This window comes from Pocillopora verrucosa, chromosome 7 (genome assembly GCF_036669915.1).
Source record: "Pocillopora verrucosa isolate sample1 chromosome 7, ASM3666991v2, whole genome shotgun sequence".
Taxonomy (NCBI): Eukaryota; Metazoa; Cnidaria; class Anthozoa; order Scleractinia; family Pocilloporidae; genus Pocillopora; species Pocillopora verrucosa.
Window position 1 is genome coordinate 22,610,725 of NC_089318.1, and position 15,861 is coordinate 22,626,585.

Below are 15,861 nucleotides of genomic sequence, written 5' to 3' on the forward strand. Positions count from 1 at the left end.
GTCCTCTGTGATCTATTACTGAACAGATGCACGGCAACTTGGAATCTATTTGTTTTATATAATAAAGAATTTAAATATACGGAAAAAAAGTTTTAATATTAATGTCATCTATACGTCTTTACAATAGATTATAAATGAGAACCAATCAGAATGCATGCATAACTGAGCTTATTATATAAAAGTAGATAGTTTTCCCATTTATAAGCTGCAGGTGCTCTGATGCAATGTTAAGCTCTTTGGACTGGTAGGAGTACTTCTAGCCGCTCAAATAGCATTGTTGTAGAAAGTAGAAGAAACCTAGGCTGAGTAATTCAAAACAGAGAAGTTTGAGAATTTTTCTTTTTTACTTAGCTTTTTTTCTTTTGCAATCTCTTGAATAGAGTGGTCATATGCCATGTGTGCGTGTGTGGGACATGGAAGACCAGTCACATCCACAGATATCAGAGATGGTCAAAGGACATAAATTTGGTATTTCATGTGTGGTAGGTTAATAATAATTCATATAAATATTAATTTCAATAATTATCAATGGCATCTCATTCAGATTATCAATGATTCCAATGTTAGTAATAGTGTTGATTTGATGATTCTGAAACTTATTTTGCAACACTTCACGTCAATGAGGAAGAGATTTCTATGAACATTTTCACAATAAAACATGAAAATGTATTTCCTGTTTAAAGCAGACTCATCATTCTAATTGACAAACTCATGTAGTTATAACTATTGCTTAAAACTATTTCCTTGTAACAAAGCTCATCCAGCTGTGATTTTGTTGGTATTCCAGTTTGAACTAGGCTAGCTTAGTCATGTATTTATGTTCTTTAACAAGGCACATATAGTCTGTTGGTGAGAATATATTATTTTAACTATTTGGTAACTAAGTATTAGTCAGTGTATGCATGAGTTGATAGTAGCTAATGAAATCTTATTGATACTTTTGTTAGGCTTTTTCACCCAATTTGAAATATGTGGCATCTGTTGGATTCCAGCATGACATGATTGTAAATATATGGAACTGGAAGGTAGCTATGATCATACTTTAAATCCGCTTACAGGCAGTAATTTTTAGCAAGATATTTCTTGAGATAACAGATGTTCAGGTTGTTCATTGGCGTCCATTTTTTTATGTCCATGATAGATTTCAAATTACTCTTTTTTTCCTTAACAGAGTGGTACAAAGGTAGCCTGCAACAAAGTTTCATCAAAGGTGGGTTTTCTGTCATTCTGTACATCAGAGCGAGGCTCCAAATTAAGTGTGCACTCAAGAGAGGCACTCTGAGAGGAAAGTTCCTAATAACTTGTTCAGCAAAGAATTATGTGATGTCAGCCTGTGATATATTTTAGATAATTATTTACCTACATTAGTGTCAATCTCTAGGCAAGTTTAGATTTTCCAGCTTTGGTCATTTTTGTTTAAAATGCCACAACAATCAAGTGAAATTGATTTTCATTAGTCAGACTTCAATTTTCTTCATGCTGGGTTTTTTTTTCTCTTTTTTGTCAGGTTTCAGCACTTTCATTTTCTGAAAATGGTAGCTACTTTGTTACTGTTGGTGTCCGTCATGTGAAATTTTGGTATTTTGACACTGAATCAAACAAATCTAAGGTGAGGAAAGTTAAAATTTATATTTTTTTAAATTGATCTGATGATATAATATCTGTTTGTTGTCTGATGGTTGAGAAATCTTTTGTTATGAAAATAATTTTGATCACTTGGGGAAAACTTTTAACTGGCCTACTTAAATGTTCTGTGTTAATTCCAATCTGGCAGGTTTCCAAGACACTGGTAATCAATGGGCGAGCTGGACTTTTAGGAGAGCAGAGGAATAACACGTTTTGTGATGTAGCATGTGGTCGTGGAGTTAACTCTGATATCACTTACTGTGTGACTAGCTCAGGATTATTGTGTTCCATCAATAGCAAGAGAGTGCTAGACACCTGGGTTGAGCTCAAGGTACCTCACAATAAATACTATCCAATTTTCAACCATTAGTACTGTTTAAGTAGTCCTGGGATTTTATAACAGGTCAGACTACTCACCGGTTAGTTGACAAATTTAAGTATCACTCAGTCTCTGCTCTGTCCTCTCAATGAAGCACATGTTGTGTAGTAATGATCAGGAAGAATGAAAGTTTGCAGCAAAAATGTTTGCTGCCAAGTCATCTTTTGTGGAATCTCTTTTGTGCTTGGTAAAGTTATTGGTTGTGTTTTTTATTGTGTCCTGGCATCCCTTAGTCTGAAATTTCCAATCACATGAACAACAAGCAGTTCCTTGACATTTTGTATGGTGTTATACCATGCAAAGATCTCATCAAAGCATTATCAGGCGGAAAATTTATGAAGGAACTTCTTTAGTAAATAAAATCAGTAATATTAACCCCATCAGGAGGTATGACATTACTCTGTATGATTTTCATTTGCGAGTTTATTGTGTTAGCTTTTCCATCAATTATCATAACAGTAAACATGTTTGTTACATGTAATTCTTGTTGTTCCAGACATCTAAAGCATATGCATTGGCAGTCAGTGAACATTACATTATATGTGGATGTGCTGATGGAATAATAAGGTAACTGAGTAAAAGAAGATGTCATTCAGTGAATGGTACTGACATAAAAAGAATTCTGAGTGCTCCAAATAGGATTCTGGCCCACAATGTAAACTATTGGGTCCACAAGTAATCGTGATAGCCATTAAAGTCTATTTAATTTTTTATTTATTTATTTATTTATTTATTTATTTATTTACCTACGAGCTTCCGATTAGTTCGTCGGATGCTCTACCACTGATTTTTAAGAGACTCTTAGCAGACTAGGCCATTTTAGTAGGTCCATTGTGACAAACTTCCTGCATACTGCTAGGATATGAGGATGATGAGAGTTCGTAGTTATTAGATATTCAAACTTAGTCACAATTCAATCTGCTTTTTAGTGATGATTTATTTCATTATTATATCTTTGTATTTGTTTGTCAGAGTTTTCAACCCGTTGAAGTTACAGTTTATAGTAACCATTCCAAAGCCTCATTTTCTGGGTGTTAATGTAGCAGAAGGCATTGATTCCAGGTAAAGGTAACATGCTTTTTTATACAAAGGGAGTTTGATTTGAATCGAGAATACATTTTTTAGTCAATCCAAGAGGTTGATTATTGGGACTTAAGTCTAAAAATAAAGTACTGTCCGTGCCATAGTTAAAGGTTCGCTTTATGGCGTATAAGTCTGGTTAATATTTTTTGCTGTGTTTAAGTTAACTTCGTTCTAATTGTCTTTTTAGTAACCCTCTGTCAAAGTCTGAGCAGGCAGCTTATCCAGACGCCGTTGCTGTAGCGTTTGACACAGTAAACCATAAGGTACGTTCATGTCTTTGATTTTATCACATTTTATGGTGACAAAAATTATTGACAGGCAAGTCTTTTGCTTGAAACAGTTTGACAGCACGATGTTAAGCGTGACAGTTTGTAGGGGCCAAGGAAAATCTGGCAAACCTGGCAAAACATGGAATTTGAGCTTGGATCACGGAAAGTCATAAAATAGGAATGAAAAGTATATTTCGAGAACACCTAAGAGAATAATGCTTTTACTACATGCCTTGACCCTTTTCACGTTGTTTTGAATGCATTTTCTTATTCTGAGTCACCTGGCCGAAAATTTTCTTTCTAATTTTCTTATAGCTGACGTGTGTTTATAACGACCACAGTCTGTACACATGGGACGTGAAGGACATGAAAAAGATTGGAAAAGCTTGGTCGTCACTTTACCACAGCACGTGTGTATGGGGAGTTGAGGTAAACTTTAAGTTTGGCGGAACAGATATGGCAGTCTCAGTTTTTACCCTCAGGTAGCCAATAGGAACACGGGACCAGCTTCATCTGTCCCACTTACAGATTAAGTCAGCCACACAATATAAATTCATGTGTAAATAACGGTCCTGTAAACAGAGACGTGAACTGTTTACTTGCTTGTAGGTGTTAACTGAGTCAGGTGGGGCCTCATGGGAAAAGGTGTGACTCGTGGTCATAAGGTGCGAGGTCCAAATGTCATGACCTAGAGCCTAGTATTTTTCCTGTTCGGCCTGACCTGTTTTAGTCAATAAGAATTTTATCACTTGACCTCCCTTCTTTTTTCAGCATTTTCAAGGCCGTACGGAGTGCTATGATTTTTTTTTCTCAGCTCGTGCTATCGCGCACGGCCCTCAACCAGAGATTTTACTTTATTTCTTTGAAATTGTCTTCAAAAAAACTGCGCACAGGTCTTTACGGGTCCTACGATGAGGACGGTTTAAATTCAGCTCACCTCACCACATGTTTTTTAAAATTGTTGTATATTCAATGTTGCAGGTTTACCCCAATGTGACTGATAATCGCCAGGCGGCTCTGCCACCGGGATCCTTTCTCACATGCTCGTCTGATGACACTGTTAGAGTATGGAACATTGAAGAAGGTGATGATAATTTCTGTAGTCTTTAAGGTTTTCCGTATTCTATGCTTCACGATTTGGTTCCTTTTATGCCTAATTTTGATTTCATGATTTTGCTTGAGGATTTAATTTGATAGAGTGGTATGGTCTCTTTCAGGAACAAGTATATTATTTGAGAGAAACGTTTATAGTAAGGTTAGTTTGGTGCAATTTAGATGGTCCAAATTTTTTATTTTTTGTTGCAAGATTAAGCTGCATACGAGACTGACTGAAGCAGGTGCAAGGACATATACTGATTCCAGTTAGAATGTAGCGACTAGAAATATTGTTATTCCCTGTGTTAGGGAATGTAGTCAATCGAAGGTCACCATGAAGCGTTTCTTCAATTTTCCTTACCAATTTGCTCTCACCTGTTCGTATTCATGGGTGAAGGAGAGAGAGAGAGAGGCAATGTCGCTCCACAGTATGGGTCTCTTGCCCGTGATCACGGTACAGTGACCCTTATGACTCTCACTCGAACCTTTCAATGTCGAGTTCAGAGCGCCAATAGGCAGGTCATCGTGTCTCAAACATTATTCAGCCCTGAAGTTACAAATATCTTTGGGGAAAAGCGATAAGGGTAGCTTTTGCAGTTTTTTTGGAGCGCTTATGAAGGCCGTTACACCTGTTTCTTCTGTCTATTTCCGCGAAGCAATTGAAGATGGATAACTTCTCACCAAGAACGTCCTTGGATAAGTGGAATCCTCAGCATGAACTTGATAAGTTGTTAAAAATTTCCTGGATTTCAATTTATTTGCAGGAGATGATGAAAGTCTTATACACGGAAGATACAGTGGCAAACCTTAAAGACAATGATATTAGCCCTGGTAAGTGAATAAATATTCTTAACGAAAAAATTTTTTTCCAAACTTCCAAAGATAAAGCTGCTTGCTTTTGATTTTCTTTTTGGTAATCTGTGGTTTTCATTTGTAACAGCCATAAAGAACATGCGAGATTCTACCGGTGATACGCGAAATGCTGGAGTAAGATGTCTTCGCATTAGTCCTGATGGGCAAACACTCGCCACGGGGGACAGATCTGGAAATGTCAGGTAAAAAAAAATAGGCTGCTTTGTGTAGCAATCGACAGGAGTCTTAGATTGGACCAAAAACTGAAATAGAGTGTACTAAGATCAAAATACGTCCGTGCACTATGCTTACCTAGTGGTTACTTGCGCCAAAGTAGAAAGGAAAAAGTTTACCAACATGTTAGGTATACAACTTGGAAGCGTTGCAGAGCTTTAACAAATAAAACTTGTTAGTAAATCGTCTGGTTAATATGAATTTCTGCACGTTTAAGTACTGCCTACACAAGTAAAAGTCACGGTGCATCCGAATGATGCAGATCCCATTACAGCTACGTTATCAAGTTGAACTTTATGGGTTGAATGTCCGAGTTCTAGGTTAAACTGTGACCATACGGTTCTTTTTTTTCGCTTACGTCATCAAAATTTTGTCGATAAAATGCCCGAGATAGAGTTACCCTCAAGCATTTGCGGAAGGAAGTCAAGGCACACATATGACTTGTTTACGAAGAGAGAGGGTAAACAAAATTCATCCGGGCTTTTTGTTTACTTTTCTGGAATATTTCTCGACTGTGGAAAGCCACAGAAAAGTAAATAAAAGTGCAGAACAATCCTGATGAGCCATGGTGGATTTCGGATTATTTTCCGGTCCTGGAAGGGTTTACAAAATAATTCACTTCTCACGTGTGTTTTTTACATCAGGGTATACGATTTGATGTTTTTCGATGAAGTCGCAAAGATTGAAGCGCACGAGTCTGAAGTTTTGTGTGTGGAGTTTTCACCCAATGAATCAGGTATGAATGTCAACCCAAGGGATTTTATCTTAATATGCGGCTGGAGTTTATGTGGTAATTGTAGTTTGAGTTTTCACCATGCCGTTTCTTTCTCTTGGCAGGACACAAACTACTGGCATCCGCCGGCCGAGATCGACTCATTCATATCTTTGATATCGTGAACAACTTTGTCCTTGTTCAAACATTGGATGATCACTCAGCATCAATCACGTCAGTCAAATTTAACGGTGGGTGAAAATTAATTTCTGCTTGTCTCAAATTTGAGCCGAAAAGTTGCCTTTAAATGAGTGTTTCGTCTCGGAAACTCAATTCTGTTGACTTTTCTTCAGAAGCAATCCTTGCTCTTTGTAGGGTTTGCTACAATATATTTGTTGTAAGTGGATCATTCGACTGTAATTCTGTTGAACATTTACATTTTAGTGTCAGAATCCGATGAGTTACAGCTTCTGAGTTGTGCAGCAGACAAGTCGATCATATTCAGAACAGCCCAGCAGGTGAGGTTATCAGTTTTGCTACATGAGATAAAGAGAACGAATAAAGAAAGGTTACACAAACTGGAGAGGTCAGAAATCCAGCAGTAAACACCTTCCCCACCAGAGAAGGCTTACGTTTTTGTAGACATAAATACGTGCTGCAGGAATCATAAATGCATGACTTACACTACGTGCCCGCTCTGATGAATGGCCAACCCATTACGTCACAAGCTAATAAACTTGGCTTGCTGGATTACCATATTTTTTGGGGTATGGAGTCTCCGCTTGCGTCTTCTCGCTCTCTGAGTGCTGCAGCTCCGTTGTGTGGTCAAGCAGAAACAAAAGTGTCGTGGTTCTATTTACCATTTATTTTAAATTTCCTTCTAAATTCTCGGTTTGTTATTGAAGGGGCTGGCATATGATATCCGTCTTGTTTCTCTTGCTGCTTACCGATTATCTCCACTTTTCAGTAAATAAAGCCTTTTTGTTTGTACTCGTACTTTGTCTTAAATTTTACTCTTCTTCGCTGTGAAGCACTTTTTAGGTCGAGCTGTTTGAGCAACCATCTCTATTCTTGTTTCTTTGCAGAATCCCGAATTTCAGTTTGTTCGAACAACGAATCATGTTGGTAAAACAACATTTTACGACATGGACATTGATCCATCAGGGTGAGTCTGGTTTATTATTAAACGAAATTGCCGAGTGCACAAGATTTACGAGAAACAATTTAAAAGAAGTATTCCGGTTTTTCTTTCAGGAAATATGCTGCTACGGCTTGTCAGGACAGAGGTGTTAGGTACGGCTGTATTCTATATTTGTGGACCTTTTTTGTTTTTGATCGTGACAAATCATGCAAAATGATTCATTCTTTTTACCATTGAACTGATTTTTGTATATCAATTTCGTTCTGCTCGAAGAGTGTACGATGTAAATAGTGGCAAGCAGACGAGAAATTACAAAGGCACTCCAAGAGATGACGGAACGTTGGTTAGGGTAAGTGCTCGGCGAAAGCCTTTCATGATGTTTCCATGTGACAGTTTGGATAAGGATATTTTTACGAGGAATGAAAGTTATTTGAAAACTAGTTGGAAAATTATCCTTGGAGAGAAAATTGCGATAGACGAAAAACTACAAAACTGAACAGTAACCTCAAATGTTCAAAGTCGGAGAACTTTCAAGCGGTTTGTAGATAACAGACATGTTATCCTTGCTCTGTTCGTAAAAGATTCCTTCAAAGCGAAGAAGATAGCGAAATACAAGTTTATTGAGAGAAAGAAACGTGTGAAACAAGTAGCCGTAAGCCGAAAAACAACAAGAAAGGTTAAATTTTTGACCAGCATCTAATTTCTCCTCACAACATCACCCCTGATTCAAACATTTAGGTTACGAGAGTAAAGAAGAGATCGCAAATGATAGACGATTTTTTCTCGGCCAGGCTCGTAAATTTAGCTAAGCAGTTTACTTCTCTTCACAGATAACTTTGGACTCTTCTGGGACATACGCTGCCACCAGTTGTTCAGACAAGAGCGTGTGTTTGACTGAGTTTGAGTCTGGTGAATGTGTCGCGAGTATGTCTGGTCATTCAGGTAGGTGAAACAAAAGCCTTGTAAAAGAGTAAGATTGTTTCGCAACAGAAATCATTGTCAACGAGCGCGGACTCGACAACCCACAGCTTTGGGTATTAACTGGGATCAAAGACAAACGTGCAATAGGTCACAGTCTAAGGATGCTTGTGACTAACTGAACTGTTGGTGAAGGCGGGGAATTGAATACACTGCTAGCTGAGTGTGCGCTTGAACTGTTATCTGAGTGGTTGAACGTGCAAGCCTTGTAATGATTGGTTACTGCCGTAGTTATTTGAAATTAAAAAAAAAAAATTGAAAGGTTCCCTGAACGTCTGCTCTTTGATAAATGTAACAGACCCTGGAGAAATCGTTAATATTAAGGTGTAAAATGCCTCTCAAGCTTTCAAGTCGAACCCTACGTACTTTCGTACGATAAGCAATGTTAAAGCTCGCCAGCAACAGTAATTCTTTTATTGTCTTCTCAGAGGTGGTGACTGGTCTGAAATTTTCTGTCGACTGCAAGAATCTCATCTCTGTTGGCGGAGATGGGTAAGTAATGAACAGTGTTTTGATGATGTATGTTTATCAACTTGCGTCTCTCGGTACAAATACTGAATTAATCCTTTAATGAGTTAACAAGACTGAATTTTTCCTTATAATATCAAGCAGGCAAGTCATGAAAATAAAGAAAAATATCAATTAGGGGATTATTAGTTGATCTATTAGCAAATTCTCCGAACTAATGTCGTAAAAATTTTCGTGGGTGACAGTTAAGAGAATTACTTATGAGATCGTGGAAGGTAAAGGGTAGCACCAGACAAAATAGATTCACAATTTTCCTAGTGGTTTTCAGTCTTTGTTGTGTCTTCTTCAATTAAATGCGGATGATCCATAATTATTATATTTATTTTGATTACTTTTCTCACGACTCTTGCTTTATATGATAGGTGCATCTTTGTGTGGAAAATACCATCAACTTACACCCAGGTATCTCGAGTCATTTTTTTCTGTAAAGTGTTATAAACTTTTCCGATTCTCAAATAACTCAAAGGTTTTAACTAACATTACGTTTCTTGAACTTGTCGCAGGAGAATCAAAATTTTCCTTTTGGGGAATCAAAAGATCCTCGTAGTTTAAATTACAAAAAAAGCAGTCTGTTTTCTTTTATCTGTGAAGTGCAGTCCTTTGCAAACCTCTCATCGTTGAGAAAGATAAATACTCAGAACTGATTTCCTTTCACAAATCGACTCACTGTCAAAAAAAAATGACAAATAGGCGTTTTCTTTTCAAATGATGGAACCATTTGTATTTGGGTAACCTTTTGACGGATCTGATCCACTTGAATTGACGTATGGTTTGCAAATGTTACTATCGTTTGTTTTTTTCCTCAGAATATGGTGGAGAAACTTCACGTACTTGGAGAGGAGCCAGAAAACAAAATCGAGTTTGGCACTCCCATCAGGTATACCATATTGAATATCATTTTGTTTTGAAGGGAAAATTTATCCTTGTGAATCTCAAGCAAAGAAACTAGTAGTAAACTGATTGCTTGAAGAGGACACTATATTTGTGTTTTTCACTGAATGTTTTTCTACAGACGTGAGACTTACCAAATGGCTCATCCGTCGATAATCGAAACGGCTGAAGAGGACGACTTTGTACCAGCTGACCCTTCAGCGTTCAGCAGACCAATGAAAGGTATACTTAAAATTTCTGCAATCTGATTGGCTAAGCTACATGCCATTTATTCCGTGATGGATAAATTAAGAGAGTAGCTCGTGGTATGACATAGTTGTATCAGTACTTAACAAAGATCTCATTAGTTATTCCCCGTACTGTCTGCCATCTAAGTCTCATGATGTTGGTTCAGAGAATTTGGTACTGGATCTACTTATAATCCCCTGATTGAAATTTTTCTTTTTTCTCATCACTTGTCTGCTCGATGTTGTATAGATATTGCAAGGAGAAATTCTGTATTGGTTACTCATGGGAGTTAAACGGTTAATAAAAACACAAGCCTATTTTGAGTGATTAGTAGAGTTTTGTTGTACACAACTAATTAGATTTCTACGCGTGATAGGTGATAAAGGCTTCGCCCTCATCAACTAGTCGATCTGAAAGCAAATCGAATTACGTCACAATGCTTGAAATTATCGGTCCGAATAAGAGTGATAGATTCCAAGTGATTTTAATTTTTCTGCATACTAGATCCCAGTCCTCCTGTTAAAGATTACCGTTTCAGCGTGGGGCAGCTACCTGCGTGGGCCAAAAAGCAGGTTTGTTACTTTGATGCCAGTGTCCTTCTAACAGACACCCGATCTTTTCTTCCAGAGTTATCCGGAGAAATTTGCTTTTTTTGGTCAAGACTACCTAATTTTATCAAATGTTCTGAGCAGTTACTGTGCTTTTTCGAACTAAACTGAGACAATATTTTGCCTTTATTTTAGCTCGTCGCTGAAGGAAATGAGAAGACTACGGTTTCTCCGGAAGAGAGTAACACAGGAACAGTAGTTCAACCCGGAGGGCGATGGGCTCAGGTAAGTTGCTTACCCACCCCTCCCTGGTTCGATATTTGCTGGATAATAACGACTTACGCGTTTGTGGCTGCGTGTTTTCCCGCTCTTGGAGTTGGCCAAATGCAAGTCTTCCCGCGCTTTGACACGGGCTGCAAATTTTCCCGCGCTACGCAGATTGTATCTTCATGATTCCGCTCTTTAAATGTGATTGCTCCGTTTTGTGCTTGATTCATATTGATTATTCTAAATTTTAATTGAAGCAGTGTTATGTACTAGATCCTGGTTGGTTTGTGATTATGTCAGCGTTAAGATTTTTCTAGCTTTCGGGAAAAACCTTGAATGTCACTCAAATAATAACGATAAAACTTGATTCTATCAAAACTGATTTTGTTTTTCTCTTGGAACTTCGTTTTCTCTCTTACAGAGAGTCCAGAATGGTGGTATTCACATTGCTGGTGACAATGGCAAGATAAAACCGATTCCTTTATTGCTGGATCCCACAGGTTAGAGCATAATACAACAGTCAAAAGTACCGTTATACCAAACAAGTTTCCTAATAACCTTATGAATTATCATCCATTTTACGTCTGAACCGAGATAAACATCCGGCAATAACGTTCCGATTATTTCAGTCTTAAATTAAGAAACTTTGTTGTTTTTTGATTGATTAGATTTAGAAAATACCAGTGTCAGTGAGAGAAAAATTTCTTCAATTAAAAAGAAAACAATCCTTTCATACTGTGCGATGTTCTCTTCAGCGCTAAATGATCTCATTTATGTAAGAGGAAATGAGATGCAAGTACTTTCGTTTTTACTGATTTTATTACTTTGCAGATGGCGGGAAAAGATACACAGTAGAACCGATCTCTCTTCAGGAGCAAATGAGAGCGTTAGCAAGCAGCGTATGTAACATCAGTCAATGATCATAATGAAATTACTAATAATGATAATAACAATAATAGTGATAATAGTGATGATAATGATGTTAAAGATCGCTTCACACAAAGCATCCATAGGAAAAGGAAAACTTTTCCCAATTCCAGCCCAAGTCCACAAGGGCGTTTTGGGAACGTTCTTTTGGCAGAGGTAGCTTTTTAAGATTGTAATTGCTTGTTTTGTTCATTTGCAGCCTCTCGAGAGACGTTGCTCACTTACTTATGGGGTAAGATGATTTATCTTCTGCTTGAGGCTTTTACATTAAAAGGAATAGCTTTTGAATTAGGGCCCAGCAATTAAGTATAACAGTTAAACCACGGTCTTGCACAAATCACAGTCACAAATCAATACGAATAAACAGATGAAATTACGGCATTACTCCCCTTGGGTCGGATGGACGGTTCACTCTAATGGTTGCCCTAATGGTTTCCAAGTTTTCTTTTGGTATAATTTGATCGACGTTACATGCATCTACCCATTTGTTTTTATTGTTCTCGATCAGCGTAAATATTAATTAAATTTCACAGAGCCAGAAACAGTACATGATGAAAATGAAGCGACAGTCTCAAACTTAGTGTAGCAGGAGGGCTGAAGGGAACGCTGAAATACTTAGCAGCAGACATCAATGCGCGGACTGAGCTTACTTTTCTTTAACAGGAAGATGATGACTTGTTCCCCTCAGACGGCCGAGCAGCGCTGGAGAATTTGAGCGAAGAAGAGAAGAATCATACCGAGGTTAGAAACATAAGCAATCTCGAATTTTTCTCTCGACACTTAATAAACCAACGTAACTTTGAGTTGTAAACACCGCGGTTGCTTGAGGCGAATGCATGTTCTTTGCTTCCTTTGAAAGCATGGTGCACGACTAGAGCAAAAATTGGCTGCAAAAGAGTCTAACAAGTGCCCAGGACTCACTGTTCTTGTTTGCGGTTCCTTTTTAGCCATGCAGAGTTCATTGTTTTTCCGCCATCCAGAGAACTCGTTTGCTTTTCCTGTTATGCAGAACTTACTTCTTCTTTTCTCGCAATGCAGAGTTCTTTGTTATTTTTTCAACCATGCAGAGCTCACTGTTAATTTTCCCACCATGCATAGCTCACTGTTAATTTTTCCGCCATGCAGAACTTACTTTTACTTTTCCCGTCAAGCAGGAAGCCGCACCGCCAGGCGTCACTGTGTCACGTGGTAGTGATATAATGCCGAAGGCTCGAGTTAGGAAGAGCAGTGTAGAAGTGTCCGAATCAGGAGAACTGAAATTTGAAGAAGCAGAGGAGCTTGATGTAGGGGACGCGAAGGAAGTTATCATCTACCTACCCCCAAGCCAGGATGACTTCGACAGCGAAGTTGCAAGGTCAGAAATGTATCGTGATTATTTCCCCAAAACGGCAAAGGGGCCTTTAAATGGAATTGTGCCGGGACTAGGAGCACCTTTAAGGACCTGCCTCGAGAGGTGCCTGTGAATATGAAAACGAACCATGGGGGTATCAAGTTCCATTAAGTGCATTTTCTGTTCTGGGCCCCAGTTGTTCGAAGGTTAGATAAGTCGCCACCCACTAGATAAATCTCTATCCGGTGCATAGCACAGTACGTTTTGCTATAACTCATCCACGGGATAGCGATTTATCCGTCGGTTAGTGTTATTCGTCCTCTATACGACTGGTCCCTGGTGTTTAGCCACAGGGCTGAAGAATGGTACCTTTCTTAGTGGCCTTTTCTTATGAGCCCCATGTGAGATGGAGCCAACTCTGGACTCGGATTAATCATGTACCAAATCTTTTGATTTCTGAGATAATGGACAACCGTCATTTTAATTCTGGATTACTCTGAACACGACAAGAATTGAACATCGTATAAACACAAACGAAGAGATTCGGTAGAATCGTGTTTCAAAACATTAAACCAAGTTTGAAATTAAAATGCGTGGAGAGAAGAATTTTTTGAATATAACCGTTCAATAAGTGACAAAATAGAATCTGAATGCATGAGAGGTGACAGTAAAAACCCCTTCTTAAAATAAAAGTACCATCGAAAGCCTAAACTCCATCTTAAGTAAACGTTCAGAGTTATTAATCAACAAGAACAGGAACGCCATCATGATCTTTACCAAAACGGCGACTCTTGATGATTTTGTCTTTTGCTGCTTCTTCATCAGGGGACTAGAATCTTTTGTGCTTCATTTGACTTAAATTATGAATTAAATGTTGAAATTATCAATTATAAGTTTTGAGATAACAGATGGCATGCCTCAACTAACCTTGAATTCGCATTGACAAGGGCTATCGCTCGAAACGTCAGCTTCGAAACTCTTTACGGCGGCCAATTTGTTATCAACTTAGTTGATAGTACTAAATTACCCTGTTAGTTTCTCTAGAGATGTACCCCCTTTTTTGTTTAACCTTGAACCACCCTTGTATAGCGGTCCAGGCTAAAACCGTACTGGTCGCCATGGTAACTTGGACAATTTTGGAGTCTGAATTCGCAGCGATAGTCGCCATTTTGACTTCTTATCCACAGTTCTCGAACATTTTTCTCGTAATGCTTAATTTCTAACACATTTTTCCGCGGAGCAAACCTTCGCCATCGTCCCATTCCTGTTTTTATTGTTTAATGTATAATGTAACTAACACGAACTGTCTTCCTTTTGACACTCGCTTGACCCAGTGCCCCACGGGTCCAAGAATTTGTGCAACATTACGAAGCTCTTCAGTTAAATCATCACCAGTCTTGTCCCAATATCGTTCAACAAGTCAAGAGAATTCGCATTGACAAGGGCTATCGCTCGAAACGTCAGCTTCGAAACTCTTTACGGCGGCCAATTTGTTATCAACTTAGTTGATAGTACTAAATTACCCTGTTAGTTTCTCTAGAGATGTACCCCCTTTTTTGTTTAACCTTGAACCACCCTTGTATAGCGGTCCAGGCTAAAACCGTACTGGTCGCCATGGTAACTTGGACAATTTTGGAGTCTGAATTCGCAGCGATAGTCGCCATTTTGACTTCTTATCCACAGTTCTCGAACATTTTTCTCGTAATGCTTAATTTCTAACACATTTTTCCGCGGAGCAAACCTTCGCCATCGTCCCATTCCTGTTTTTATTGTTTAATGTATAATGTAACTAACACGAACTGTCTTCCTTTTGACACTCGCTTGACCCAGTGCCCCACGGGTCCAAGAATTTGTGCAACATTACGAAGCTCTTCAGTTAAATCATCACCAGTCTTGTCCCAATATCGTTCAACAAGTCAAGAGAATTCGCATTGACAAGGGCTATCGCTCGAAACGTCAGCTTCGAAACTCTTTACGGCGGCCAATTTGTTATCAACTTAGTTGATAGTACTAAATTACCCTGTTAGTTTCTCTAGAGATGTACCCCCTTTTTTGTTTAACCTTGAACCACCCTTGTATAGCGGTCCAGGCTAAAACCGTACTGGTCGCCATGGTAACTTGGACAATTTTGGAGTCTGAATTCGCAGCGATAGTCGCCATTTTGACTTCTTATCCACAGTTCTCGAACATTTTTCTCGTAATGCTTAATTTCTAACACATTTTTCCGCGGAGCAAACCTTCGCCATCGTCCCATTCCTGTTTTTATTGTTTAATGTATAATGTAACTAACACGAACTGTCTTCCTTTTGACACTCGCTTGACCCAGTGCCCCACGGGTCCAAGAATTTGTGCAACATTACGAAGCTCTTCAGTTAAATCATCACCAGTCTTGTCCCAATATCGTTCAACAAGTCAAGAGACTGCGGGGAGATCTGGTTAATCAGGAAAAACCCGTCAAACTGGTTAATGACGAACCGGTTCCGCTCAACAGATCTCCTTCGTTAGACCTTCTTCCATTTCGGGTTGTAACTTGCCTCAGGTAACTTAAAAAAATAATTTAATTGTTTTCCACAATATCGCACTTAAAAGTCATTGTTTTAGTTAATGCAATTATTTAAGGTAATGTAAATTTCCCCAGCAAAAAATACTCAGTTTTTGATAGAATAAAGAACATGGATTTTAAAAGAAAGAGCGAGCTGTCTTATCTGAACAGTTGAGCTTGATTTCTTCAAAATGAGACACGACATGAATAAAATGGTAAATTGTATCAATA

General features: G+C 38.4%; 1 protein-coding gene across 1 annotated transcript in view; it reads left to right on the forward strand.

Moving 5' to 3' along the window:
* Nucleotides 1-15,861, forward strand: part of LOC131780075 (mitogen-activated protein kinase-binding protein 1-like) — a 32,462-nt gene that overhangs the window by 7,668 nt on the left and 8,933 nt on the right. The window contains exons 5-35 of the mRNA XM_066169325.1: nucleotides 381-482; nucleotides 948-1,025; nucleotides 1,172-1,210; nucleotides 1,508-1,609; nucleotides 1,775-1,957; nucleotides 2,502-2,572; nucleotides 2,978-3,067; nucleotides 3,276-3,351; nucleotides 3,673-3,786; nucleotides 4,339-4,441; nucleotides 4,575-4,612; nucleotides 5,217-5,283; nucleotides 5,393-5,507; nucleotides 6,183-6,274; nucleotides 6,376-6,501; nucleotides 6,695-6,768; nucleotides 7,336-7,415; nucleotides 7,505-7,543; nucleotides 7,665-7,740; nucleotides 8,222-8,333; nucleotides 8,798-8,861; nucleotides 9,260-9,299; nucleotides 9,704-9,774; nucleotides 9,910-10,010; nucleotides 10,521-10,588; nucleotides 10,760-10,849; nucleotides 11,253-11,331; nucleotides 11,663-11,730; nucleotides 11,958-11,990; nucleotides 12,422-12,499; nucleotides 12,913-13,112. Coding sequence (XP_066025422.1) covers nucleotides 381-482; nucleotides 948-1,025; nucleotides 1,172-1,210; nucleotides 1,508-1,609; nucleotides 1,775-1,957; nucleotides 2,502-2,572; nucleotides 2,978-3,067; nucleotides 3,276-3,351; nucleotides 3,673-3,786; nucleotides 4,339-4,441; nucleotides 4,575-4,612; nucleotides 5,217-5,283; nucleotides 5,393-5,507; nucleotides 6,183-6,274; nucleotides 6,376-6,501; nucleotides 6,695-6,768; nucleotides 7,336-7,415; nucleotides 7,505-7,543; nucleotides 7,665-7,740; nucleotides 8,222-8,333; nucleotides 8,798-8,861; nucleotides 9,260-9,299; nucleotides 9,704-9,774; nucleotides 9,910-10,010; nucleotides 10,521-10,588; nucleotides 10,760-10,849; nucleotides 11,253-11,331; nucleotides 11,663-11,730; nucleotides 11,958-11,990; nucleotides 12,422-12,499; nucleotides 12,913-13,112 — 2,669 coding nt within the window. The remainder of the gene's footprint in view (nucleotides 1-380; nucleotides 483-947; nucleotides 1,026-1,171; nucleotides 1,211-1,507; nucleotides 1,610-1,774; nucleotides 1,958-2,501; nucleotides 2,573-2,977; nucleotides 3,068-3,275; nucleotides 3,352-3,672; nucleotides 3,787-4,338; nucleotides 4,442-4,574; nucleotides 4,613-5,216; nucleotides 5,284-5,392; nucleotides 5,508-6,182; nucleotides 6,275-6,375; nucleotides 6,502-6,694; nucleotides 6,769-7,335; nucleotides 7,416-7,504; nucleotides 7,544-7,664; nucleotides 7,741-8,221; nucleotides 8,334-8,797; nucleotides 8,862-9,259; nucleotides 9,300-9,703; nucleotides 9,775-9,909; nucleotides 10,011-10,520; nucleotides 10,589-10,759; nucleotides 10,850-11,252; nucleotides 11,332-11,662; nucleotides 11,731-11,957; nucleotides 11,991-12,421; nucleotides 12,500-12,912; nucleotides 13,113-15,861) is intronic.